This window comes from Oncorhynchus gorbuscha, linkage group LG11 (genome assembly GCF_021184085.1).
Source record: "Oncorhynchus gorbuscha isolate QuinsamMale2020 ecotype Even-year linkage group LG11, OgorEven_v1.0, whole genome shotgun sequence".
NCBI lineage: Eukaryota > Metazoa > Chordata > Actinopteri > Salmoniformes > Salmonidae > Oncorhynchus > Oncorhynchus gorbuscha.
The window spans coordinates 47,053,409-47,079,600 of NC_060183.1; the positions used below are offsets into that span (position 1 = coordinate 47,053,409).

The 26,192-nt window shown below is 48.5% G+C and overlaps 1 protein-coding gene across 1 annotated transcript; it reads right to left on the reverse strand.

Annotated features, from left to right (window-relative positions):
* On the reverse strand, positions 1-26,134 carry cplane1 (ciliogenesis and planar polarity effector 1). The gene is made up of 40 exons (XM_046369838.1): positions 25,983-26,134; positions 25,492-25,688; positions 25,195-25,330; positions 24,773-24,892; positions 24,444-24,676; positions 24,217-24,317; positions 23,790-24,050; positions 23,521-23,703; positions 21,066-21,318; positions 20,699-20,881; positions 19,724-20,475; positions 19,406-19,596; positions 17,571-17,651; positions 17,328-17,492; positions 16,962-17,129; positions 16,622-16,853; positions 16,350-16,489; positions 15,996-16,213; positions 11,923-12,087; positions 11,316-11,457; positions 11,118-11,227; positions 10,712-10,864; positions 10,465-10,576; positions 9,885-10,221; positions 8,744-9,737; positions 6,793-6,947; positions 6,470-6,719; positions 6,300-6,358; positions 5,911-5,991; positions 5,511-5,751; positions 3,796-5,415; positions 3,419-3,659; positions 3,101-3,336; positions 2,871-2,973; positions 2,162-2,356; positions 1,637-1,696; positions 1,269-1,302; positions 985-1,116; positions 558-878; positions 1-94 (listed from the first exon to the last, which is right to left on the reverse strand). The coding sequence occupies exons 2-39, from the start codon at positions 25,570-25,572 to the stop codon at positions 683-685; spliced, it is 9,114 nt and encodes a 3,037-aa protein (XP_046225794.1). The 5' UTR covers positions 25,573-25,688; positions 25,983-26,134; the 3' UTR covers positions 1-94; positions 558-682.
* Between the last annotated feature and the right edge of the window lie 58 nt (positions 26,135-26,192).

Genomic DNA, 26,192 nt, shown 5'->3' on the forward strand with positions numbered 1-26,192 from the left:
GTTAGTGGGCAGGGTCAGTGGGGTGGTGAGGAGGTCTGTGATCAGACTACAGGCATCGCGGGCCCGCTGATTGTGGTGCTCCAGCAGAACCGTCCTAAAGGTCCAAATACACAACATATCAACACACATACACGCCTCTAGTACTTGGAACACTTGCATGTACATTACCGTATAGGCCAGTTTTATTGCTTCTAATCAGGATGACAGTTTTCAGATGTGCTAACATAATTGCAAAAGGGTTTTCTAATGATCAATTAGCCTTTCAAATTATAAACTTGGATTAGCTAACACAACGTGCCATTGGAACACAGGAGTGATGGTTGCTGATAATGGGCCTCTGTACGCCTATGTAGATATTACTATTTTTATTTTTTATCTGCCGTTTCCAGCTACAATAGTAATTTACTACATAAACAATCTGTTCAATTTGATGTTATTTTAAAATTGACCAAAGAAAAGTGCTTTTCTTTCAAAAACAAGGACATTTCTAAGTGACCCCAAACTTTTGAACGGTAGTGTATCTATCTGTATGTCTGTATCTGTGTTCGTGCTCATACTTGTCTTTCTCTTCCTTGATTTTCTTATTGATGTTTATATCTTTGGACGTTGGTTTCTGTGAAGAGAAATGGTGTCTGAATGAAGGCACTGAAAACATAATCAGAACACAGAATGTAAATGCGAGTCAGAAGCCTCTCACCAGTGTGACTGGGGCCGAGAAGGGTTTGCGTTCCCTCTCCCTCTTCTCCTCCCTCTGTCTGCGGTACTCGACCAGTTTCTCCCTCTGTTTCCTTCTCATCCAAACCCTCAGCTCTCGCCTCTCCTCCTCTGCTCGCATGCCCCTCTGTCCCGCCCTGCCGCTCTGTTGCTGGTCCAGCCTGCTGTCAATCACAAACACATCACTGCTGAGAGCCAGTCAAAAGTGCTCGAGATGGTGACAATCAGAGGAGGAGTAGGTTTAGAGCTGTTCACCATGCAGGTTCCTACCTGTTGAGGCGGGCAGCTTGGGTGTGCGACAGCCCCAGGGCCGTGGGGGAGATGCCTCCCCCCCTCACCAACTCCGTCAAGATGTCTGCCACATCACTCAGCCCACTGAGACCCAGAGTCTCCTCTGCCCATCTGAGGAAGACCGGAAAGGCAGGAGGAGAATAATATGTGATAGTTCAAACCACAATCACATCTATGGAATAATGCTCACACAGAGGGTAACCAACAGTGATCATTTAACATGTTCCTAAATAGATGACCGATATCAGTTTTCACATACTTACGTTCCAGGTGCTCCATCCATAGTGTCTGTTAAATCTGCAAGAGGAACACAATCAACATACAGTTTACTAAATAGGATGATACAGATCTGAATGCTGCTGCAAGGGGGTGAGTTGTGCAGCTGTCCAGTGTCTCTTCCAAGTATGTCGACCTGAAACACAAACTAGCACCAGAGACATGCAAGTACCAGGTGTACCATTACAAGGTGAGCGTGCCTGTATGTGGGATGTACTGCCTTGTTCAGGGGCAGAAGGACACGTGTCCACTCGCAGTCTCTATCGGTTACAGCACAAGTGTGTATGCAGAGTTAGGAAACAGCACCGAGTCCCAGCCAGGTGTGTGTGACAGTGTGTGTTGACACGGCTCTTACCTTGACCCATGTCCCACACACGCTGCTCTGGTTCTGGTCTGACGGGAGACAACCACAGGCCTGCAACCACAGACAAGACAGAGATGCCATTCAACCACAGACAGAGATGCCATTCTACGCAGGCGGATCCCCAGTTGATATACTGTAGACCTCAGGTCAGACAGCCTGGTTAGAGGCACAAAGCAGGGATGTGTGGTGCTCGGGTAGACAGACACTAAAGTTACAACTGTGGTGAGCCAGTAAGAGGAGTATTCGATGGTAGCCTGGTAACTGGAAACGGCACAACAGACCACTACCACCTGCCGAACCACTAGGGACTCATAAGAACTGCAATCACACTAACACCATCATGGCTCACCATTATCTACTAGGGAGATATTTCCATAGGATCCAATGGCCAATAATGTATCAACAATGCCATGACAAGTTAAGCTAATAGCGATCTGTTGACACATGTTAAGAATTGTTTTACGAGCACAACTATATTCCCACAGTGGGAATGCTTGCTGCAGAGTGCTGCTATACCTGTGGGTGTGGGCTGGTGCAGGGTCGAGGTGCTCTGGACAGCATGAGCGTGAGGAGAAAGAGAGGAGGGCTGTTTCACAACCCAAGGAGCGGAGCTGACTACGACACTATCAGGTCCTTCCTCCTGCTCCTCCTCTTCCTGTCGAAGTCCCGCTAGCTCAGGGTCATGATGCACGGACAGACGTGATCGCCACCCTGCTCAAAAGGAGAGGATACACACATATACAGAGTCAGGGGGGGTATGGCAGAACTGTTGTTGTTGTCAAGACGTTTGGTCTGGTGTCAAGACGTTTGGTCTGGTGTCAAGACGTTTGGTCTGGTGTCAAGACGTTTGGTCTGGTGTCAAGACGTTTGGTCTGGTGTCAAGACGTTTGGTCTGGTGTCAAGACGTTTGGTCTGGTGTCAAGCCTGGCGCACGCTTCCAAGTCGTAACGGTTAGCGCATACATTATAGCAACATTTGGTTATGTTTGAGCACACAAGTCGAAGTTCGGTAGCTGAAGTCCACGCCCCTTCGTCTGTGACTGGTCAAAAGTACTACTCCGAGTAGGAGTGGGAACTACGGACGGGGTTCCTCAATGAAACGTGTGTTGACATTCTAAGAGAGACAACTAGTTTCCATGCACATTTTTGAAAGGAGTATGCGAGCACAGGCGTCTGCGTCGCCTTGCCCGAATTCTGCTAGGAGACGCCTTCACTGTGGATCTGACCTTCTGGTGAGACGGCCAGAGTCACTGTCTTGTTCACTGGTGTTCTTCCCTCCACCCTTTCAGGAGCCATGGCAGGACCCAGAGTCTCAATGGTTCTCACCAGCTAAGAGAGGGAACACTTCATATTACACATACGGACTATCAGCAGACTCACTGACTTGCCAATCATCAGGCCGACAAGTAGACAGGCAGGATGAGGTGCAGAAATGTAAATCCCAAAGCTACGTTACCAGTCTGGTATTGGCAAACTCTCTCTCCATGTGATCTGCAATGTTCTGCAAGGCAGCTAGCTGGGCGTCCATCTCAGACAGACGGGCAGCCACCTGGATCACTGGGGCCCTGGATGGAGCTCCGCGAAGGCTCTCCAGGGAGCGGCCTGGGGCTCTCCTCTCCTGCAGCAGACTGCGAGTCACTGGGTCTCCACTGGGCTCAGGGTGGGCAGGTGGGAGGGACGCTACAGAGAAGCCTGGAGGAGACACAGGACATATTACAGACAGAGACAATATACGGCGTACAACTCTGTTGTTTTAGCAGAGTGAATCGATTACATTGACTCAGACCACTTGGCTGAGCTTGGGGTTGGTCGTCCTCTGTGCTGGTGTCTGCAGTGAGTTCCGAAGGGGCTGAGTTGGTGACGGAGGCTGCCAGCAGGTGGAGCTGTGCTGAGGTGGGGGGAGAGGGCTGAGACAGGGTGACGTCATGGTCCCGCACCGCAGGACGGGGGCACGATGGCAACTCCTGTAGCAGGGCCCCACCCTCCAGATCTATCACATTTATGAACTGATGACCCTGTGCATCCGGAGAGGCAGGGAGAGAGAGATAAGACCATTAAGTAGCATTTCATAAAATGCCTGAAACAGTAAAGATGATCTGTACCGGTGTACTGAACGTTCCACTCGATTCTGTCATGAAATAGTCCTCTCACCGTGTTTCTCTCGGGTTTCTCCCCCGATGTCTCTGTGTCGTGGACAGGAGGGTCTCTAGGGAACCGCAGATTCAGGAACAATTCAGGAGGGAGAGCAGCATGTCCAGAAGCAGCAGAAGTGACCGTAGGTTGGGCAGAAATGCCTGTATCTGAGGGAGGAGAAGCTGGGTCTGTGTTGGTGCAGGCATCGTGGCTCTCAGGAGGCCTCTTGTGTGTAGAGGCAAAGGCATGGAGCTCAGCTGCAGTAGACAGTGCCTTGTCCACCAATCCCTGACCAGTCAGCATGGAGTCAAATGTCCCAAGAGGGAAGACATAGCCCTCCCCAAGAACAGGCTCTGCAGGCTCGTCCTCATTGCACTCTAGCGGGAGTATGATGGAGTCCTCCGGTCTAAATGTGACCTCTGCTTTCTCTCCCTCTCTCCTCAACCTCTCCACTCGTCTCTTCTGCCTCCTGCTGGAGTTGGTGCTGGTGGAGGGTGTTGCAGGGGTAGGGTTCTGTGCCTGTGGGTCCACTCTGAGGAGTTGGAGTCTGGCCTCTGCCCCCCTCTGTCTCCCTGCAGCCCAGCCCATCAGCTCCCCCAGAGGGATGAGATGTGGCACGCGGGCCGGAGGGGTGGCTTCGGGCAGCATCATCCTAGGAGGGTCTGGGTCCCTCTGGAGTAGCTGTAGTCTGGGGTTGTGGCCCATGGCTGCTGGGGTGACAGTCAGGGGCCTGGAGGAGTGTGGGAGGGGTATGAGAGCGAAGGTCGTAGGGGGGCGTGGGTCAGGGTGGAAGCGGAGGAGGGGAAGGCCGTGGACCGGGGGAGGTCTGTGGGATGGGAGGGTAGGAGGCAGGTGACGGGGCTCAGCCCCTCTGGACCTCTCCACCCTGGTCTCTGGATTCTGGAGCGGGGGTATTGTGTTCCTGGGGGCCTGGTTGGAGGGATAGTGGGCATACTGTGTCAGATTGAGGTGTGATGGTGGCGCGGTGGACTCTCTCTCTGCCTCCCTCGATCTCTCCTCTGCCCTCCTCAGAGCGGCTGGGTCATACTGGCTGGGGTTCAGGTGGGGGGGCACGGTAGTGCTGGGTCTCCTCTCAGACGGGGGTCCCCAGGCCTCACGTACAGGGGCCGTTTTACCATGCCGCTGGAGGGACAGCAAGGGAGGGTGCAGCTGAAGCAGTTTCAGTCCTGAGCTGTAGGGAGCAGTAACCTGTGAACTACCACCAAAGGGCAGTAGCAGAGGGGCACTGCAGGTGGGGTCCACAGTGGTCTGAAGCCCATGAGATGAGATCAATGTCCTGGTCTGCCCCTGGATATCTCTCAACGGCTCAGGGTGGACGGCCAATGGCTGCATTTCGTGGATGGGGGGTTGGTCTGCGCGTCTGTGTCCCCCAGACAGGGGCTCCGAGGCTAGAGGGGCCTGAACCGAGCTCTGGGTCTGAGGCATAGGGGACATGTTGTTCTGGGAGGGGGTCAGATTCAGGTGAGGGAGGAGAGTGTTAGGGTGGGACAGAGGCGTATTGGGGTGTGGATAGGACACATTGGACTGGGCCGGGAGTGTGTTGTTCTGTAAAATTGGGAGGTTGACAAACGACGCTCCGACCACCTGCATCAAACTCATGAAGTTGATCTGCTGCAACTGAAGAGAGAAACACGAAGCAATCGTGAAATAGTCCATGGCTACATACATACATTTACGTATTTTCCTCTGCCTTGTCTGATGTTTATATCCACCTGGACCAGTCTGAATAGCTCATCCTGCAAGAGCTGTCTGACAGGGTCTGTCTGGGCAGGCAGGGTCTGGTTGGGAGCAGAGGCAGGGGCAGGGGCAGGGGTCGTATTGGTGCTCTCCTGGGGCAGTCCGCCATTAGGGGCAGAGTCTGCTGCCTGAGCCCCAGCCTGAGGCCCTGCCCCGGGAAGGGGTTGGAAGCTGGCATTGGGAGGGCCGTCTGATCCTGAACCCTCACTCAGAGTTCTGAGGAGGAGAAAACAGACCAGGTAAATGTCACAAATGCAGATTTGAAGGGTAGTGAACCAAAGTACCTCTGTAATATTTTATATGGAACTAAAAGGATACAAAACAATAGTGTGTTACAGTGTGTTTTTGTTTGTGTTTTTGTTTGGGCTCACGTACATATTTCTTGTCACTTCTTCAGTAATATCTGATGGTCTTCTCAGGGAGCCATGAGACAGCAGATTCCCTGCCTCCTCCTCTCTAGAACACACAAACATTCATGTAAACATAAACATGATGTGAAATGACTTTTCCAAAGAGACATAAAACAAGCCCTCTAGTAACTGGCTGCTGCTTTGGTTACAATCCAGTGTCGGTCACGTAGAAATAGAATGAATAGAATCCATTTCTATGGTCTGTCATACCAAACTGTAGCTTCTGTTTACTATCACCACGGTAACAATAGCTTACCAACTCACCTCGACCAACCAGCCACGGTTTGGCTCTGGAGTCAAATAGTAAAAATAGTAAAATCACTTTTCCCTATGTTTCCCACACCCAGAACTCACTGAGAGCTGACAATGTCCTCTTCCCTCTCTGAGCACCGTAGATCTGCCAGCGTTAATGCCTGGGGAGAAGAAAGGATAGACAAACTTAGTGACCAGGTGTCAACCAAAGCCTGAGTCTACTTCATCTAGCAACATAGAGGAACGCTCATGGTGTGATTGGCAGTGCCCACCTGGCCTGGTGGGCTCAGTGTTGGACGGAGGCTCTTGATGTGGACAGAGATGTTGAGGATGGCGAGAGAGGCTGACGACCTCAAGGCCTCGTCAGCATTGCTGTCCTCTCCTTTTTCAGCAGAAAGGTCACACTTGTTGTCTGGGAAGTCTGCCACCCCACTCTCAGGGTTTAAGTTCACTCCCACAGGGTCAGAAAGCTGTGAGGTCTCTTGGGATGTCACTCGTTCCACCCCCTCAGTCTGTGAGCCACTGTAGAACAGAAATATATTAAGATCCTCTCTGAGTCATAAGAAAACGATAAAACACTCATACACACACTCACTAGGACAGTTCGCAGTGTTGGGGATCCTGGTCTGGCAGAGTAATGGGTGTGCCAGCTGATGCAGGGTAACCTGTATCCACACTGCTCTCCCTCTCCAGCTTCCAGCCAACCTCAGGCTGCAACACTGGAGCCACTGTCCATTGCCTCTCTGGAACCTGGGGGTGGAGGGGAGAAAGGAGAGAGTGTTTACGGGCATATTCAATATCTCCCTATCCCAGTCTGCTTCAAGATGGCCAGCATTCTTCCTGTTCCCAAGAAAGCTAGACCCACTTCAATTTGCTTACCGCCCCAATAGATCAAAAGACGATGCAATCGCCGTCACTCTGCACACAGCCCTATCCCATCTGGCCAAGAGGAATACCTATGCTGTTCATTGACTATAGGTCAGCATTCAACACCATAGTACCCTCCAAGCTCATCATTAAGCTCAAGGCCCTTGGTCTGAACCCCGTCTTTTGCAACTGGTTCCTGGACTTCCTGACGGGCCACCCCCAGGTGGTGAAGGTAAGAAACATCCCCTCCACTCCGCTGATCCTCAACACTGGGGCTCCACAAGGGTGCGTGCTCAGTCCACTCCTGTACTACCTGTTCACCCATGACTGCGTGGCCAAGTATGCCTCCAACTCAATCATTAAGTTTGCAGATGACACAACAGTAGTAGGCTTGATTACCAATGGTGACGAGACAGCATACAGGGAGGAGGTGAGGGAGTGTGGTGCCTGGAAAACAACATCTCACTCAATGTCAACAAAACAAAGGAGATGATCGTGGACTTCAGGAAACAGTAGATGGTGCACCCTCCTATCCACATCGGGACTGCAGTGGAGAAGGTGGAAAGTTTTCAAGCTCCTTGGCGTACACATCACTGACAAACTAAAATGGACCACCCACAGAGACAGTGTGGTGAAAAAAATAAAAAATAATATATGCCATTTAGCAGACGCTTTTATCCAAAGCGACTTACAGTCATGTGTGCATACATTCTACGTATGGGTGGTCCCGGGGATCGAACCCACTACCCTGGCGTTACAAGCGCCATGCTCTACCAACTGAGCTACAGAAGAAGGTGCAACAGAGCCTCTTCAACCTCGAGGCTAAAGAAATGTGTCTTGTCACCTAAAGCCCTCACAAACTTTTACAGATGCACAATTGAGAGCATCCTGTCGGGCTGTATCACCACCTGGTACGGTAACTGCACCGCCCGCAACCGCAAGGCTCTCCAGAGGGTGGTGCGGTCTGCCCAACACATTACCGGGGGCAAACCACCTGCCCTCCAGGACACCTACAGCACCCGATGTCACAGGAAGGCCAAAAAGATCAAGATCAAAAAGATCAACAACCACCTGAGCCACTGCCTGTTCACCCTGCTACCATCCAGAAGGGGAGGTCAGTACAGGTGCATCAAAGCTGGGACCGAGAGAAATGAAAAACAGCTTCTATCTTAAGGCCATCAGATTGTTAAACAGCCATCACTAGCACATTAGAGGCTGCTGCCTATAGGCATAGACTAGGAATCACTGGGCACTTTAAGGAATGGAACACTAGTCACTTAATGTTTACATATCTGGCATTACAAATGTCATATGTATATAGTGTATTCTATACTATTCTACTGTATCTTAGTACGTTCCGCTCTGATATCGCTCGTCCATATATGTATACAGTCTTCATTCATTCCTACTTACATTTGGGTGTATATGTTGTGTACTTTATTAGATATTACTGCACTGTCGGAGCTAGAAGCACAAGCATTTCACTACACCCGCAATAACATCTCCTAATCACGTGTATGTGACCAATAACATTTGATTTGAGATAATGAGAAGAAAGGAAACCTGTCAGAGAATTCTGGTCTATGCCAAGTCTGGTGGTTCTCATCACTCATGGCACACAGCCCACTCACCTCTTTATATCTGGTTAATAAACAGTTCATAGAACACTATGTACTCACCTGTAAGTTTGCGTTGTAGTGGTCCATGCCTAGCAGGGCGGCGGTGTACCTGTGCTCCAACATGCTGAGGGCCGTGAGCACCGCAGGAGCCGAGGCTTTGACCCGAATAACCACACCACCTCCAGCTACCTCTCCTCCGCCCACCTCCCTCTCCTTCATCCGGCTGGGTTGTCCCAGCAACACCCTCTTATCAGCCCAGCGCACCATCCACTCCAACAGCCTGCCCAGCCCTGGGAACTGGGCCTCCAGCTTGGGCTCCAGCTCCTGCTGCAGTTCTACAGCCTCCACGGAGCACAGGGGCCCGAACGCCCAGCCCTCTGATGGTTGCTCCCAGGGAACAGAACTCTGACCGGGGCTCGACTTCGAGCCAAGGCGGCTTCTTTGAGGTGCGGGTTCTGGAGCTGGGCTGGCTGACCTGGCCTGCAGACTGAAGCCAAACAACCCCTGCTGCCTGCCAGTCCTGAGCCCAGGAAGGGACAGGACACTGACAGACATGCTGGGTCTGGGTGTAGGGGGCTCACTGTGGAGAAACAAAGGGGTGGTAACGAGTACTGGTTTGTAGCAGTGTCCTGCTCTGAACACGGGGGCGTCACTGCCCCCCTGCCTCCTGGTCGCTTGGCGCCCATCTCTCTGGCGGCGGCGGAGGGTGGTGAGGACATCGAAGGTGAGGGAGTGCAGCTCCCTCTCTCTCAGCTGGCTACAGAAGCCCTTCAGCAGGGGAGGGTCACAGCCTGCGTCTGGGTCAGGACCGTCCTTCTCCAACACGTAGCTGAGGAAGAGCTCCAGGAAACGCAGGTACTCTGCATCCTCCAACTCAAACTCCCAGGTCCCCACCACGGGTAGGGTAAGAGAGGGGCTGTCCTCCCCCACAGCAGGGTCCTGGGCTGGGCCCGTGCAGCTCTGGTCTTCCTCCTGGGTGCTCCCACCCTCAACTACTTCTACTTGACTTCCAGGCTTGTCTGCTCGGTCCTGCACCCTCACTCTCTTGCTGATGCTGAAAACAAAAATAGGTTACACCACAAATTCCGCCAAAGAGAAACTTTTGTCCAATCAAAAAAGGACAAGGTTTCAAAGTAATGATTGATTTCTTTAAAAAATAGTTCTGACAGATACAAATTTCATCAAGAAAGCCTGAGTCTACCTGTGAGGAGGCCTGCTGTGCAGGTCAGGTGAGAGAGCCACAGAGTTTTCGGCCGTGTCTCCATCGCTGTACACCAGGGGGCGCCCACAGTCCGTCAGGGTGCTGTTACTCAGACTGGCCCCCAGGGAGAATCTCTCCAGCAGGGCTACAGCCCCCTGCCCTCCTCCCCCCCTGTCCTGCTCCTCCTCCCTCTCCCATAGGTAGAGCTCCAGGGGAGCCAGGTGCCTGGCCAGACGCTTCAGGTCCTTCCTCCTCTGTCTGAGCCGCTCCTGCACCAGAATCATCATCACCTCCTCTCCCTCCTCCTCATCCCTCTTCTCACCATTCTGTCCTGAGGCTGGAAGAGAGAAAGAGAAGGTCAAGGAGCGAATGAAGATTAGTAAGAAACATTAGCCTTACCTTACGCCAAGACAGTGGGTTTGATTCCCGGGACCACCCGGACGTAAAACGTATGGACGCATGACTAAGTCAGTTTTGATAAAAGTGTCTGCTAAATGACATACATACATTATTTTTGACTCTCTTTACGTTCTGCTGGGCAGAAAGGTTAAGAGCAATGACATTAGTAGATAGTAGTTACCTGGGACAGTGCAGTGCCTCAGTCTCCGCAGGAGTGAGTTGTACTTCTCTCTCAGAGGGACCCTGACTGACTCCTCCTCCTCAGGGAAGGCGTGCACCAGAGTCTCTGCCACCTGGAGGAAGACAACAGACTGGGGTAAGAGATGTGATTCCACTCTACTTTATACCTCTCCTGTGTGGGACGCGGAAAAACACAATGAACCGAATAGGAATGCCTGTGAATGAGGTGACTGCCGGCTCAGGTTTACCAGAGGTACAGGGGGTAGTTCAGAGACCAAGCTGAGGAGGGTGTCCTGGAGGATCTCCTCAGCATTGAGGAATCGGGAGAAGGGAAGGAAACGACAGGCCCAGTGTAGAGCCTCCTCGCAGGCTGCGGTCACCTCGCTGTCATCTGCTGGGACCTACAGGATGAAATACACACATAAACAAGTTGTTAACAGATCATTGATTATAGAGGATCTCACACACACACACACACACACACACACACACACACACACACACACACACACACACACACACACACACACACACACACACACACACACACACACACACACACACACACACACACACACACACACACACACACACACACACACACACTGAAGAAGATATACCAAGCAACACAGGAAAAAGGCCTTTGTGTGGTACCTGGGGATCTCTCCCATGGTTCCTTGCAGCCTGATACTTCCTGCAAGACATTGAGAGCTGGTCTCTGACATTCAGCATCCAACACAGGCCACACAGCTCCCTGAAGCAGACTAGAGGGAAAAGGCTCAGAATTAGGCCATGCTTCAATGGATGAATGTAGTTCAATGGTGTGACAAACAGTCAAAAAAAGTATCTTACTGATAGTTTGTATAGTGACAGAGTCCATGGTTCCGTCCCCACTGGGTCCCAGTCTGAAGAATCCACTGCGGGTCACAAACTTCATCAGAGCCTCTGGGAAGGCCTTGGTCACACACTGCTGCTGGGAGTACTTCTGACGGATCTAAAGGCCGACCACCAAGTTAGTCCCCACGAGACTCAGCAGAACACTCCAAATCATTTCATTTCACTCAAAAAGATAGTCACATTCATACAATCTATTCTATAAAACAGGACAGGAGGGGGGTTAGAGGGTGTGGGGACAGAGGGCTGGAGACAGGGGTAAGAACAGGATGGCATGGGGGAAGAGGGCTGGAGACAGGGGTAAGAACAGGATGGCATGGGGGAAGAGGGCTGGAGACAGGGGTAAGAACAGGATGGCATGGGGGAAGAGGGCTGGAGACAGGGGTAAGAACAGGATGGCATGGGGGAAGAGGGCTGGAGACAGGGGTAAGAACAGGATGGCATGGGGGAAGAGGGCTGGAGACAGGGGTAAGAACAGGATGGCATGGGGGAAGAGGGCTGGAGACAGGGGTAAGAACAGGATAGGAGGGTTCAGTACCTTGTGTAGGAGAAATGGAGGAAATACCTTGTCTAGGCGATGTCGGGAGCGTCGCAGGTGGCTGATGTACCACTGGGCAGCTGGACGGGAGCAGCGGGCAGACCTCAGGAGCAGCAGCACCCTCTGGAGGACCCCTGACACCCTGTGACGGGACGCCCCCTCCAACAGCTGCCCAAATCCCCCTGACGGATCCTAAGTAACAATGACATAAATCAGACTCTCGGGGGACAATCAAGGTGGAACAACATGGTTGTGGAACGGAATTGCAGAATCTAAGGACAAGGTGAGGGAAATGATCTCTGAGTAATTGAAGACCACAGGAAGATTAGGTGGAGCGCGCCCACAGGACTGGAAAACCCACCACTGGCCAAGGTGACAGGCCCAGGCTGATGTTGGTCAAGTTCCCGAGGTTCAAGGACAAGGTAGCTGTTCTGGAAAGAGCCAAGAACTTGAGAGAAACGTACATCTTCCTCAACGAGGACTATCCTAAAGCTGTTCCCCAGAAGAGGAAAGAACTGATCCCAGCCATGAAAGCTGCCAGAGTGTGTGGGGACATTGCTTACATCTGCTATGACAGGCTCATTGTTCACCCTCCCGCCCACAAGCCTGGAAGGGATGAGAGAGCCAAACCTATGGGTTCATAGCTTCAACCACGCAGCACACACACATGCACACAAATTGATAAATGGACTGCTGAATGTAATGATCTATTTTTTTTTATCTTGCTTTGTTTGCTCTTTTCAGTATTATGTCTACCTCTGATAATCTACCCAGAAAAGGGCTGAAAATAGCCCATATTATATATGCAGCATCAGAAAGGTTCGTGAAATCAATAACTTGCTAACATCAGAGAACACTCATATATTAGCCATTTGACACTCATTTAGATAATTCCTTTGATGATACAGCAGTAGCAGTACAAGGATATAACATATATAGAAGAGAGAAATGCTTATGGGGGAGGTGTTTCTGTGTATATATATATATATATATATATATATATATATATATATATATATATATATATATATATATATATATATATATATATTCAGAGCCATATCCCTGTAATTCTTAGAAAAGATCTTATGTCAAGTGTTATTGAAGTGTTGTGGTTGCAGGTTCACTTGGCATATCTGAAGCCTTTTCTTTAGGGATGTTGCTATCAGCCACCAAGTGCTAACAGTCAGTTTCTAAACAATATGTGTGAAATCCTTGATAGAGTATGTGATGTAAACAGAGAGGTCTACTTTCTTGGGGACCTGAATATTGACTGGTTTTCATCAAGCTGTCCTTTCAAGAGAAGGCTTCTTACTGTATCCGGTGCCTGTAATCTGGTTCAGGCTATTAATAAAACTACCAGGGTGTTTACAAACATACCGGAACAAGATCATCCACATGTATCGATCACATTTTTACTAATGCTGTAGAACTTTGTTCTAAAGCTGTATCCGTACCCATTGGATGCAGTGATCACAGTATAGTGGCTATATCCAGGAAAGCCAAAGTTCCAACAGCTGGGCCTATAATAGTGTATGAGAGATCATACTAAATATTTATCTGTGACTCATGTGGATGACATTAAAAATATTTGTTGGTCTGATGTGATTAATGAGGAGCATCAAGATGCTGCACTTGATGAATTTATGAAATTGCTTCTTCCAATTATTGATAAGCACGCACCTGTTAAGAAACGGACTGTTAGAACTGTTACGGCTCCATGGATGGATGAGGATTTGACTGTATGGTTGCAAGAGATGGGGCAAAAGGAGTGGCTAATAAGTGTGGCTGCACATCGAACTGGTTGACTTACTGCAAATTGAAAAATTGACGTGATTAACCTCAACAAAAAGAAGAAGAAGCTGTGTTATGAAGTCAAGATCAATGATATAAAGAACGATGGAAAAAACCTTTGGAGTACTTTTAAATGAAATTATGGGCAGAAGGACAAATTCAACTCAGTCTTTCATCGAATCAGTTGGCTTATTCATAACAAAAACATTTGATGTTGCCAATTATTGTAATGATTATTTCATTGGCAAAGTGGGCAAACTCAGGCAGGAAATGCCAACAATGAACAGTGAGCAATTGTATTCATGCATAATATATATATATATATATATATATATTGAAAAAAAAGCATTGGAAGCATGAATTTTGTAAAGTTAGTAGGAGAGGTGGATGTTTTGTTGTTATCGATCAATAATGACAAACCTCCTGGCATTGACAACTTAGATGGAAAGCTACTGAGAATGATAGCTGACTCTATCTGTCATATTTTTCATCTGAGCCTAGAGGAGTCTTTGTCCTCAGGCCTGGAGGGAAGACAAAGTAATTCTGCTACCCAAGAGTGGTAAAGCGACCTTTACTGGTTCTAACAGCAGACCTATAGGCTTGCTGCCAGCTCTTAGCAAACTGTTGGAATGAATTGTGTTTGACCAAATACAATGCTATTTCTCTGTAAACAAATTAAACAACAGACTTTTGGCCTACTTATAGAGAAGGGCACTCAACACGTACTGCACTGACACAAATTACTGATGATTGGTTGAAAGAAATTAAGAAGAAGACTGTGGGAGCTGTACTGTTAGATTTCAGTGCAGCCTTTGATATTATTGACCATAACCTGTTGTTTAAAAAACTTGTGTTAGGACTTTTCAACCTCTGCCAAATCGTAGATTCTGAGCTATCTATCTAATATAAGTCTAAGGGTCTTATTTAATGGAAGCTCCTCTAATGTCAAACATGTAAAGTGTGGTGTACTGCAGGGCAGCTCTCTAGGCCCTCTACTATTTTCTATTTTTACCAATGACCTGCCACTGGCATTAAACAAAGCATGTGTGTCCATGTATGCTGATGATTCAATCATGTATGCATCAGCAACCACAGCAAATAAAGTCACTGAAACCCTTAACAAAGAGTCGCAGTCTGTTTTGGAATGGGTGGCCAGTAATAAACTGGTCCTAAACATCTCCAACACTAAGAGCATTGTATTTGGTACAAATCATTCCCTAAGTTCTAGACCTCAGCTGAATCTGGTAATGAATGGTGTGGCTGTTGAACAAGTTGAGGAGACTAAATTACTTGGCGTTACCTTAGATTGTAAACAGTCATGGTCAAAACATAGATTCAATGGTTGTAAAGATGGGGAGAGGTCTGGCCGTAATAAAGAGATGCTCTGCTTTTTTGACACCGCACTCCATAAAGCAAGTTCTTCAGGCTCTAGTTTTGTCTAATCTTTATTATTGCCAGTTGTGTGGTCCAGTGCTGCAAGGAAAGACCTAGTTAGCTGCAGCTGGCCCAGAACAGAGCGGCACATTCTGCTCTTCATTGTCATCAGAGGGCTGATATAAATACTATACATGCAAGTCTTTCTTGGCTAAGAGTTGAGGAGAGACTGACTGCATCACTTATTTTTATAAGAAACATTAATGTGTTAAATCCCAAGTTGTTTGCATAGTCAACTTACACACAGCTCTGACACACAGACTTATTCCACCAGACATCTATTCACAGTCCCCAAATCCAAAACAAACTCAACAACGTACAGTATTATATAGAGCCCTTATTGCATGGAACATCCTTCCATCTCATGTTTCTCAAATAAACAGCAAACCTGGTTTCAAAAAACAGATAAAGCAACACCTCACAGCACCTCTCCCCTATTTGACCTAGATAGTTTGTGTGTATGATTGTATGTATGTAGTTCTGTCCTTGAGCTGTTCTTGTGTAATGATGTTCTGTACTATCTCATTCTGTATTGTTTCATGTTTTGTGTGGTCCCCAGGAAGAGTAGCTGCTGCTTTTGCAACAGCTAAATGGGGATCCTAATAACATACCAAATATATAGATAGAATAACACCTAACGGTTCCATTTCTAGATATTTCTATATTTTAAGTTTGGAATAGTGGTGGAACATTGTCTCAGTCCCCCTCCCTTCAAATTGGGTGTGGTGGTACTCCAGGGTTCTCCCCAAACAATGTAAGAGGCACAGGAAATGGCAGTTAACAGTCCAAAGGCTCTGGGCATCCCCCCCGGCCTTGCTCAGCAGCACCATCTTGTTACAGCTTTCCCGGGGAAACGCTGTGTTCTGTAGTACCTGTGTGTTGGGTGCAGGCTGGGGGCAGTAGAGTGGCGGCGCAGGCAGGTACAGGCCCATAGGCACCAGAGCAGGAAGGCAGGAGGACAGGTCTTTGGCTGAGTCCAGTAGAGCCCCCAGGGGCTGAGACAACACATCTACCCCAGCCATGACTGATGCCTTCAGGATCTCCTGCACGGAACCCTGCAACAACTCCACGTCCTCACCTTCCAGAGAGTCTGAAAGAGAGAGAGAGATGAGAATGATAAAGGAGAGGAAAATAGAAAAGTGCATATGAGCGATAGAGACGGAGATGTGGAGGCAAACTGTACTGTAGAATGGAGTAGCAGAGGTCCACCGTCAGGCACAACACACCTGTGAAGCTCTTGTAGTTCTCCTCGTCTCCTTGGGTCTCCTCTGACCTGGCTTTCCTGCCCAGTAGAGACTCCAGCTGACCTTGAAAGAGGCTCACAGGCTCAAGGGCTGCTGGGAGATGTAGTTCTCGCCACCTGAGCCTGAGGTGGCAACAGACAACCATCAGAAACTCACAAAAGCTCATTGACTTAATCATCACAATCCACATACATGTCTCAGTGGTGAATTGATGAGCTGGCAGCTCTAACACGTACAGACAAACACACACTGACCCGGTGAAGTCGCAGTGCTCTGTGGAGTAGGTGGTGTAGGCCAGGCCCAGGGAGACTGCAGTCTTCCAGTCCCCCAGACGATGAGCCAGCCAGGTGGCCTCCGGCAGCAGCCCCCCCTGTAGCAGCAGGTCCAGGGCATAGCCCACCGTCCACACCTCTGACAGCTGCTGACCCCGCACAGCCCCCGCCACACCCTCCTGGCACAGGGGCACCAGGCGCCCTACACCTGGTGCTGGAGAGAGTGGACACACAGACATAGGAATAAACACACTGTCCAACACACTGGCCTGTATGGACCAATAATGTGTGTGTGTATGTGTTTTGATGGAGAAGTTTTTACCATGGGGGAGGTGTAAGGGAGGCAGTACATCCACACTGTGAGGGGGCAGGATGAGAAGGGGCTGGTTGGTGAAATATGAGGCCATGAACCTTCCCAGAGTCTGAACTACAGCACAGGCTGCCTCCCTGTGGACCTCTCCAGGCAGCCAGGAGCCAGGAAGAGCCTCCTCTACAACCAACAGATAAATAAAGTCAATATCAACAAGCAACAATACATGACTTTTAAAACTGATACAGATACAGTCTCTTGCCATGACATTGAACCAATTTTTATGAGTTTTGCACTTTAGTGCTTTGTAAAGACAAATGGATAATTTTGGGGGTAATCTCTTCCAATGAACCTGGATTGACCAAAATCCATACACACCAGCGTTGTGGGCACTATCGTCCCCATGTGGTCCAGCCTGATGGAGTAGCAGACGGGCCATGTGGTCCCCCAGCCCCTGGGCCTCTTTCAGACGGTACTGGAACAGCAGTCCATACAGCAAGGACAGCAACAGACGTGTCTCCAAGAACGCACTCCGAGGCCCATCTGGGGAACAGGAGGTGACACCTTTAGATTCAAACTGTCCCCCAAAACCACACATATCAACTAAACTATCCATCTCACCTCTCTCTCTCTCTGCCCACAGCTCAGCTCTCCAAGTCTGAGCACTCTCTGAGTAGGAACCAAACAGGAAGTGCTGTTCCCCTGGAGACCCAAAAGAAGGTTGCACATTTGAGTCATCACTTACAGTGCCTTGCGAAAGTATTCGGCCCCCTTGAACTTTGCGACCTTTTGCCACATTTCAGGCTTCAAACATAAAGATATAAAACTGTATTTTTTTGTGAATAATCAGCAACAAGTGGGACACAATCATGAAGTGGAAAGACATTTATTGGATATTTCAAACTTTTTTAACAAATCAAAAACTGAAAAATTGGGCGTGCAAAATTATTCAGCCCCTTTACTTTCAGTGCAGCAAACTCTCTCCAGAAGTTCAGTGAGGATCTCTGAATGATCCAATGTTGACCTAAATGACTAATGATGATAAATACAATCCACCTGTGTGTAATCAAGTCTCCGTATAAATGCACCTGCACTGTGATAGTCTCAGAGGTCCGTTAAAAGCGCAGAGAGCATTATGAAGAACAAGGAACACACCAGGCAGGTCCGAGATACTGTTGTGAAGAAGTTTAAAGCCGGATTTGGATACAAAAAGATTTCCCAAGCTTTAAACATCCCAAGGAGCACTGTGCAAGCGATAATATTGAAATGGAAGGAGTATCAGACCACTGCAAATCTACCAAGACCTGGCCGTTCCTCTAAACTTTCAGCTCATACAAGGAGAAGACTGATCAGAGATGCAGCCAAGAGGCCCATGATCACTCTGGATGAACTGCAGAGATCTACAGCTGAGGTGGGTTACTCTGTCCATAGGACAACAATCAGTTGTATATTGCACAAAGCTGGCCTTTATGGAAGAGTGGCAAGAAGAAAGCCATTTCGTAAAGATATCCATAAAAAGTGTTGTTTAAATTTTGCCACAAGCCACCTGGGAGACACACCAAACATGTGGAAGAAGGTGCTCTGGTCAGATGAAACCAAAATTGAACATTTTGGCAACAATGCAAAACGTTATGTTTGGCGTAAAAGCAACACAGCCCATCACCCTGAACACACCATCCCCACTGTCAAACATGGTGGTGGCAGCATCATGGTTTGGGCCTGCTTTTCTTCAGCAGGGACAGGGAAGATGGTTAAAATTGATGGGAAGATGGATGGAGCCAAATACAGGACCATTCTGGAAGAAAACCTGATGGAGTCTGCAAAAGACCTGAGACTGGGATGGAGATTTGTCTTCCAACAAGACAATGATCCAAAACATAAAGCAAAATCTACAATGGAATGGTTCAAAAATAAACATATCCAGGTGTTAGAATGGCCAAGTCAAAGTCCAGACCTGAATCCAATCGAGAATCTGTGGAAAGAACTGAAAACTGCTGTTCACAAATGCTCTAAATCCAACCTCACTGAGCTCGAGCTGTTTTGCAAGGAGGAATGGGAAAACATTTCAGTCTCTCGATGTGCAAAACTGATAGAGACATACCCCAAGCGACTTACAGCTGTAATCGCAGCAAAAGGTGGCGCTACAAAGTATTAACTTAAGGGGGCTGAATAATTTTGCACGCCCAATTTTTCAGTGTTTGATTTGTTAAAAAAGTTTGAAATATCCAATAAATGTCGTTCCACTTCATGATTGTGTCCCACTTGTTGTTGATTCTTCACAAAAAAAATACAGTTTTATATCTTTATGTTTGAAACCTGAAATGTGGCAAAAGGTCGCAAAGTTCAAGGGGGCCGAATACTTTCGCAAGGCACTGTATATACAGTACCACTTCAATGTACAGAAACCAGACAACCACCAACTTTATAGTGCTCACACAGGCTCCTGTTCATCCTACCTGTGTAGCTCAGCAGAGTGGGCCCTTCCTCCAGCCTTTCTCCCATCCCCTGTAGAGCTGTCTGGATCTGGGACAGGATGACAGACACACGGCCCTGCTCCTCCTTCCAGTCCGTACCACTCCTTCGGTACTTCAGCTCCTCCCAGTACTGCAGGGTGTGCCTGTATACTGCACGCCACGCTCCCCGCAATCTGCCGAGTCATAATGTCCGAGGGATATGAGAGAGATCAGACTAAAGAGCCAAAAATGACACTACGTTAAAAATCAATCACACGCCCACTCTCATGAATACACACATGCACAAGAGATTGACTCTACCTGCGAGAGGGCCACTGGGGGAGAGGCAGATCCTGTTGTGATGGCCCTCTTCCCTCCTCCTGCAGGAATAGCACACAGTAGACATCTGTGTGGGCACATTTCTGCTGGAGGCTATAGGTGTGGTCCATACTGTGGGAGGTCAGCTGCAGGAGGAGCAGAGCTGTGGACAGGGTCTGGGAGGAGGGCTCAGAGCTAGCCTGGCCAGTCTGAGAGAGGTCAGGGGGCGAGGATAGGAGCAGGCCCACTAGCTGTTGAGTTAGCTCCACAACCAAACCCAGGCAACTCCTCCCCCCTGTGTGAGGGGCACCCCAGGGGAGGAAAGAGAGAAGGGTTCTGAGGAGGTGGAGGAGGCGGGAGGAGAAGGGAATGGTGCTGTTCTTTCTCTTTCCCGTGTGAGAGCTGGGGATGGAAATTAGACGGAGGAGAGCAGCGAAGCGGACCGCACAGCAGACTGTGTACTTCAGCAGACGCTCTCTCTGCTCCATAACGCCACCTAATGACACACCCAGAGCCCAAGCTGTCAGCAAGCTGCCGTGGACCCCCCGGAGCTCAGGAGGGAGGGCTGGGGGACTCCTCTCTGAGTCCGCAGAGCTAGCATCAGGGTCAGGGCGAGAACTGGGGTCAAGATCAGCCAGGGTGTCTGAGAGGGCATGGAGGGTGTCGAACATGGAGGCAAACTCCAGCCGACCGTGGTCCTCCACATGTGAACCAGCGGGCGGTCCTTCAAGATCAGAGTCATCCTCAAACAAAGCCTAAGGTAACACACAAATTAACATTTACTATGACAAAGAGAAGAGAACATTGAGTGTGTGTGTGTGTGTGTGTGTGTGTGTGTGTGTGTGTGTGTGTGTGTGTGTGTGTGTGTGTGTGTGTGTGTGTGTGTGTGTGTGTGTGTGTGTGTGTGTGTGTGTGTGTGTGTGTGTGTGTGTGTGTGTGTGTGTGTGTGTGTGTGTGAGAATCAGCTGATGGACAGACCTGAACTCTCTGGATCAGCTCCCTGGTGTCCCCCAGGTCTCCCTGGTCCTGCAGGAAGAGGGGCAGGGTGGATGTAGCTGTGGCTGTTGGGGTAGGTACAGGTGTGGGCCTGGCTCTCAGCTCCTGCAGACTGCTACTAGGATTCAGACAGGATATGGACTCCAGCCACGCCCTGGCATGGGGCTGGGAAAAGAGAAGGTAGACAGCAGAAAAAAAAGAGCAAACAACAAGAGAAATATATGGGCCCGTTGATCCTAGCTATTGACCCGAATTAGTATTGAGCATTTCAGCAACTACACAAGAGCAAAACAATGAAATGCACTGGAGCCAATTACATTCAACTCCCTACCCTCTCCTGACCCCTCACCTGTGTTCGCTCCAGTGCCCGGCTGGCACTCTCCAGGCCCTGGCTGGTGTCGTGCAGCAGAGCCCTGAGGAGGGTGGCGGGGGAGGGCTGCTCAGGGACCCGCAGCACTGTGGCCATGTAGCCATCAGACACAATGAGGTACGGCAGCCGCGGGTGCCAGGTCACCGAGTAGCGCTGTCTCAGGACATCCCGTACAGACAGGCTGGAGCTGGACAGAGGGTCAACCCCAGCCCCTCCGACAGAGACTGGAGGTCTGAGGAGAGATGAGGGGTGATAGTTAGAGATGATTGGGAAAGGGGACAGTGAGGGGAGAGATTAATATAGGGTGGGAAAAAGCATCACCATTCATGAGTATATTATAGTAGTATATTAACATGGTTTTCAAGGGGACAGGCATGTACAGTGCATTCGGAAAGTATTCAGACCCCTTGACTTTTTCCACATTTTGTGACATTAAAGCCTCATTCGAAAATTGATTACATCGTTTTTCCCCCTCATCCATCTGCACACAATACCCCATAATGACAAAGCAAAAATGTTTTTTTATTTAAAAAAAAACTGAAATATCACATTTACAGCAGAAAAAAAAGAGCAAACAAGAGAAATATACGGGCCCGTTGATCTTAGCTATTGACCAAATTAGTATTGAGCATTTCAGCAACTACACAAGAGCAAAACAATTAAAAGCACTGGAGCCAATTACATTCAACTCCCTACCCTCTTCTGACCCCTCACCTGTGTTCGCTCCAGTGCCCGGCTGGCAAGTATTCAGACCCTTTACTCAGTACTTTGTTGAAGCCCCTTTGGAAGCGATTATACCCTCGAGTCATTTTGGTTATGACGCTACAAGCTTGGCACACCTGTATTTGGGGAGTTTCTCCCATTCCTCTCTGCAGATCCTCTCAAGCTCTGTCAGGTTGGATCTGGAGCGTCTCTGCACAGCTATTTTCAGGTCTCTCCAGAGAGGTTCGACCAGGTTCAAGTCCGGGCTCTGGCTGGGAAACTTAAGGACATTCAGAGATCTGTCCAGAAGCCATTCCTGCGTTGTCTTGGCGGTGTTCTTAGGGTGGTTGTCCTTTTGGATGGTAAAGCTTCGCCACAATTTGAGGTCCTGAGCGCTCTGGAGCAGGTTTTCATCAAGGATCTCTCTGTGCTTTGCTCCGTTCATCTTTCCCTCGATCCTGACTAGTCTCCCAGTCCCTGCTGCTGAAAAACATCCCCACAGCTTGATGCTGCAACCACCACTTCACCGTAAAGGCCTGATGGTGGAATGCTGCAGAGATGGTTGTTCTCCTGGAAGGTTCTCCCATCTCCACAGAGGAGCTCTGCCAGAGTGATCACCTCCCTGACCAAGGCCCTTCTCCCCTGATTGCTCAGTTTGGCCGGACAGTCAGCTCTAGGAAGTCTTGGTGGTTCCAAACTTCTTCCATTTAAGAATGATGGAGGCCACTGTGTTCTTGGGAACCTTCAATGCTGCAGAAATGTTTTGGTACCCTTCCCCAGATCTGTGCCTCGACATAATCCTGTATCGGAGCTCTATGGACAATTCCTTCAACCCCACGGCTTGGTTTTTGCTCTGACATGCACTGTCAACTGTGGGACATTATATAGACAGGTGTGTGCCTTTCCAAATCATGTCCAATCAATTGAATTTACCACAGGTGGACTACAATCAAGTTGTACAAACATCTCAAGGATGATCAATGGAAACAGGATGCACCTGAGCTCAATTTCTCATAGAGTCTCATAGCAAAGGGTCTGAATACTTATGTAAATAAGATATCAGTTTATTTTATTATATATTTGCAAATATTTCAAAAAACCTGTTTTCGCTTTGTCATTATAGGGGATTGTGTGTAGATTGATGAGGCATTTTTTATTTATTTAATGGCTGTACGGTAACCAAATGTGGAAAAATTCAAGGGGTCTGAATACTTTCCGAATGCACTGTACCAACTGTGTAGAAATAATCATCAGAAATGTCAGTGATTTGTTTTGTGTTTCAAGTGCCATCAAGCTAATGAGAAAGTGAATTATGTTTAGGAGATAGTGCAAGTGTGCTGTGTTGAGTATCAAGACCAACACGTGTTAACCCCTCAAATACTGACATGAGAAAAAGGACACAATGACCATGTTGCAAGAGGAGAGCGAAGAAATAGAGAAAGAGGATGACTACAGATGAGAGAGAAGAAGAAAGGAAAAGGAAGTAGAGAGACTAATGGATCAAAACAGATATAAAATAATCTAGAGTGTGTTCAAATTAGTTTGCCATTATGTGGCTATGGATGGACTGATTGATGAAGAGACACTGATGGTATATTTCCTGTTGGATGACTTATGGAACACTTGAACAAATCCAAATTGGTCAGGTTGGCTACAATATGTAGGATTATCAAAACTGACCCTTCCATTTGAAATGGGTTGCTTATATGAATGGAATCATTCTCATGTTTACCTGTAAGTGACTAGCGGATGCAGGGGCAGGAAGTGAGCAGGGCCATAGTCCACACTGCACCCTGAGGTAGACAGAGAGAGCAGCCCCCCCAGACGAGCCAGCATGAGGAAGGAGCCCCTCTTCAGCACACAGGCCAGGTAGAGCCCTCCCGCAGCCCAGCTCACACTGCCCACCCAGTACGACCTGCAAGATACAAGGGTGTCATCTTTATCATCTAAAACACACACAGAGTCTACGGTACATACTCCCTGTTATAGTTGTGTACCTACCTCACGTATTTAGAAGGAATGACGAGTTTCTTGCTGCCACACCCCCCCAGTCCACTGGAGACAATCACAAAGTTCTGAGTGCTGACAAAGAGAACCTGCGTAGCCCTTGGGTCTCTTTGGTTCAGGACTACAGCTAACAGCAGGCCATCAGGGGAGAAGGCTGGCACCAGTGACCCCCTGGACCTCACCGGACGACAGGGTGGTGTGAGGCAGGACATGGGGTATGTCTTAGTGACCCAGCGTACACTGTACCCCACAGGACTGACGGAAAAAACATACATCCCAATCAAAGATGTTCCAGATGAGCAACGTGAGAACAAAGATCTTTGATTGTATTATGACAATAAAAAGGTATATAGAGGAGTGTAAATGCGCGAGCAGCAGTATTGACCCCTTGACCCTGAGAAGTTGTTCCCAGTCCACTCACCTGCTCCTCTGACCCTCTTCCCATTGGATCTTTAGGAAAGTGACACTTAGCTCCACCTCCGAGGTGAAAACAAAAGCTGACAAGCAGATATCGCCCACTGCCTGGCAGTAAAACAAGGAAAAGACCAGAAGAAATGATAAGGGCATGACAAACATTTCCTAGGGAAACTAGTCAGACTTTTCCAACTGGATCATGTCTATCCCTGTGGACAGAGTAGTCCTTCTCACCTCCCCTCTGACGAAGATGCTGTGTTGAGATGCCTCCTTGTCCTTTGGGGATGGCAGAGCAGTGTTTCCAGGGTGCTGTATCTGTGCCCAGCGTCCTCTAGCAGTACCATCCCGTACCCCTGCCAGGTCACGCGCGTGCACACACTCCCACAGGAACACCTGCCCTGTCACAGTCAACAGCAGCACCCGCATCCCATCCCCTGAAACTACCAGAGACAGGCACACGCCAGACCCTGTGTACATACCCACACATACGCAGTAAGTACATGGAGCTGTGTTGGCAAGCTTGAACATGGCTTATTGTAACAATGGCTTTAGCACATACAGACCTTGTGCTGCAGTGACGAGCTGAGCTTCTGTCGGGACTGCTGCCACGGTCTTCAAGAAGTCTTTGTCCCTGCTCCATAGAAACATCTCTCCTGAGACCAGCAATCCAGCAAGCCACACACCTACAAACAGAAATGAATCATGGGAATTTATTTATTTCACCTTTATTTAACCAACAAGTTCTCATTTACAACTGCGACCTGGCCAAGATGGAGCAAAGCAGTGCGACACAAACAACACAGAGTTACACGTGGGATAAACAAGCATACAGTCAATAACAGTGTGTGCAAATGTAGTAAGATTTGGGAGGTAAGGCAATAAATAGGCCATAGTGGCAAAATAATTACAATTTAGCAATGAGGATTACTGCAGTGTTTCTATGGAATCAAATGGTTTTGAAATGTAAAGGCCACTGAAAGTGTACCGTTCTGGGATGCGGCCATGGTTACCACCCTGGGGAGCAGGGGCTGCAGCTTGGGGGTCTTCTTCTTGGTGTGTCCAGACACCATGTTGATCTCACTGATCCGCTTGTCATCTAGCAGGAAAACAGACTCCTTCTCCTGGACAAATCAACCGTTTGATACAGTCACAAACTGCACAGATACTACCGTTTTCAATACTAGTCCATTTCATGTTCAAGCTGTGCAATCAAATGATTTGCATTATCTAGTGATGGATGTCAATATCTCTGTGTGGATGATTGACAGTTCAGTGTCCTCACCAATCCGAGCCAACAGAACCGTGGCCATGGTTTCTTCCGTTTGATGCTCGTTGACAACACAACCTCCAGCTTCAGCTCCATCTTTAATCGATAACGTTAGCGTACTGCCTTGCTAGGTATTGATGGGGAAATCATCATGCATCATCTTCAAGCATCTCAGGTCGAGTTGATGTTCTGTAATGGTAGGGACTTGCTAGCTAAACGAAATGCCGAGAAGCGATCACAGGTCAGATATCACACAAGTCAAATGGTAATAAAGTGATTTAGCTGGTAGCTAGCTAGCATGTATGCTACTTTGGCGTCAACAAACAACAAGGAAGCGTTGGCTGGCTGGCTGGCTAGCTAACGTTAGCTAGCTAATGCTAACACCGACCCAAAATATTTTCACTTAATCTAAACTGTAATTTCTAATGTCATTCAAATATTATTCTTGTTTACAATTACTGCAATAGTTCGACCTACAAAAATAATGAAAAATGTCATTTTAATACCATCATTTCGAAGAATTTCAAATTTCCCTCCGCTTTCTGTGTGGGGAGAGACATCCCCATGATCCTGACTCCTCCTGAGTAAAGCCACGGCGTTGCCTTGGAGCTAGGCAAAGCCAGAATTGTTTTTTTTTTTTTGTGCCAAATGAAAATAGCTAGCTATCTACTGACATCCTGTGGCAAATATGGGTACTACGGCTGTAAAGCTGTGTT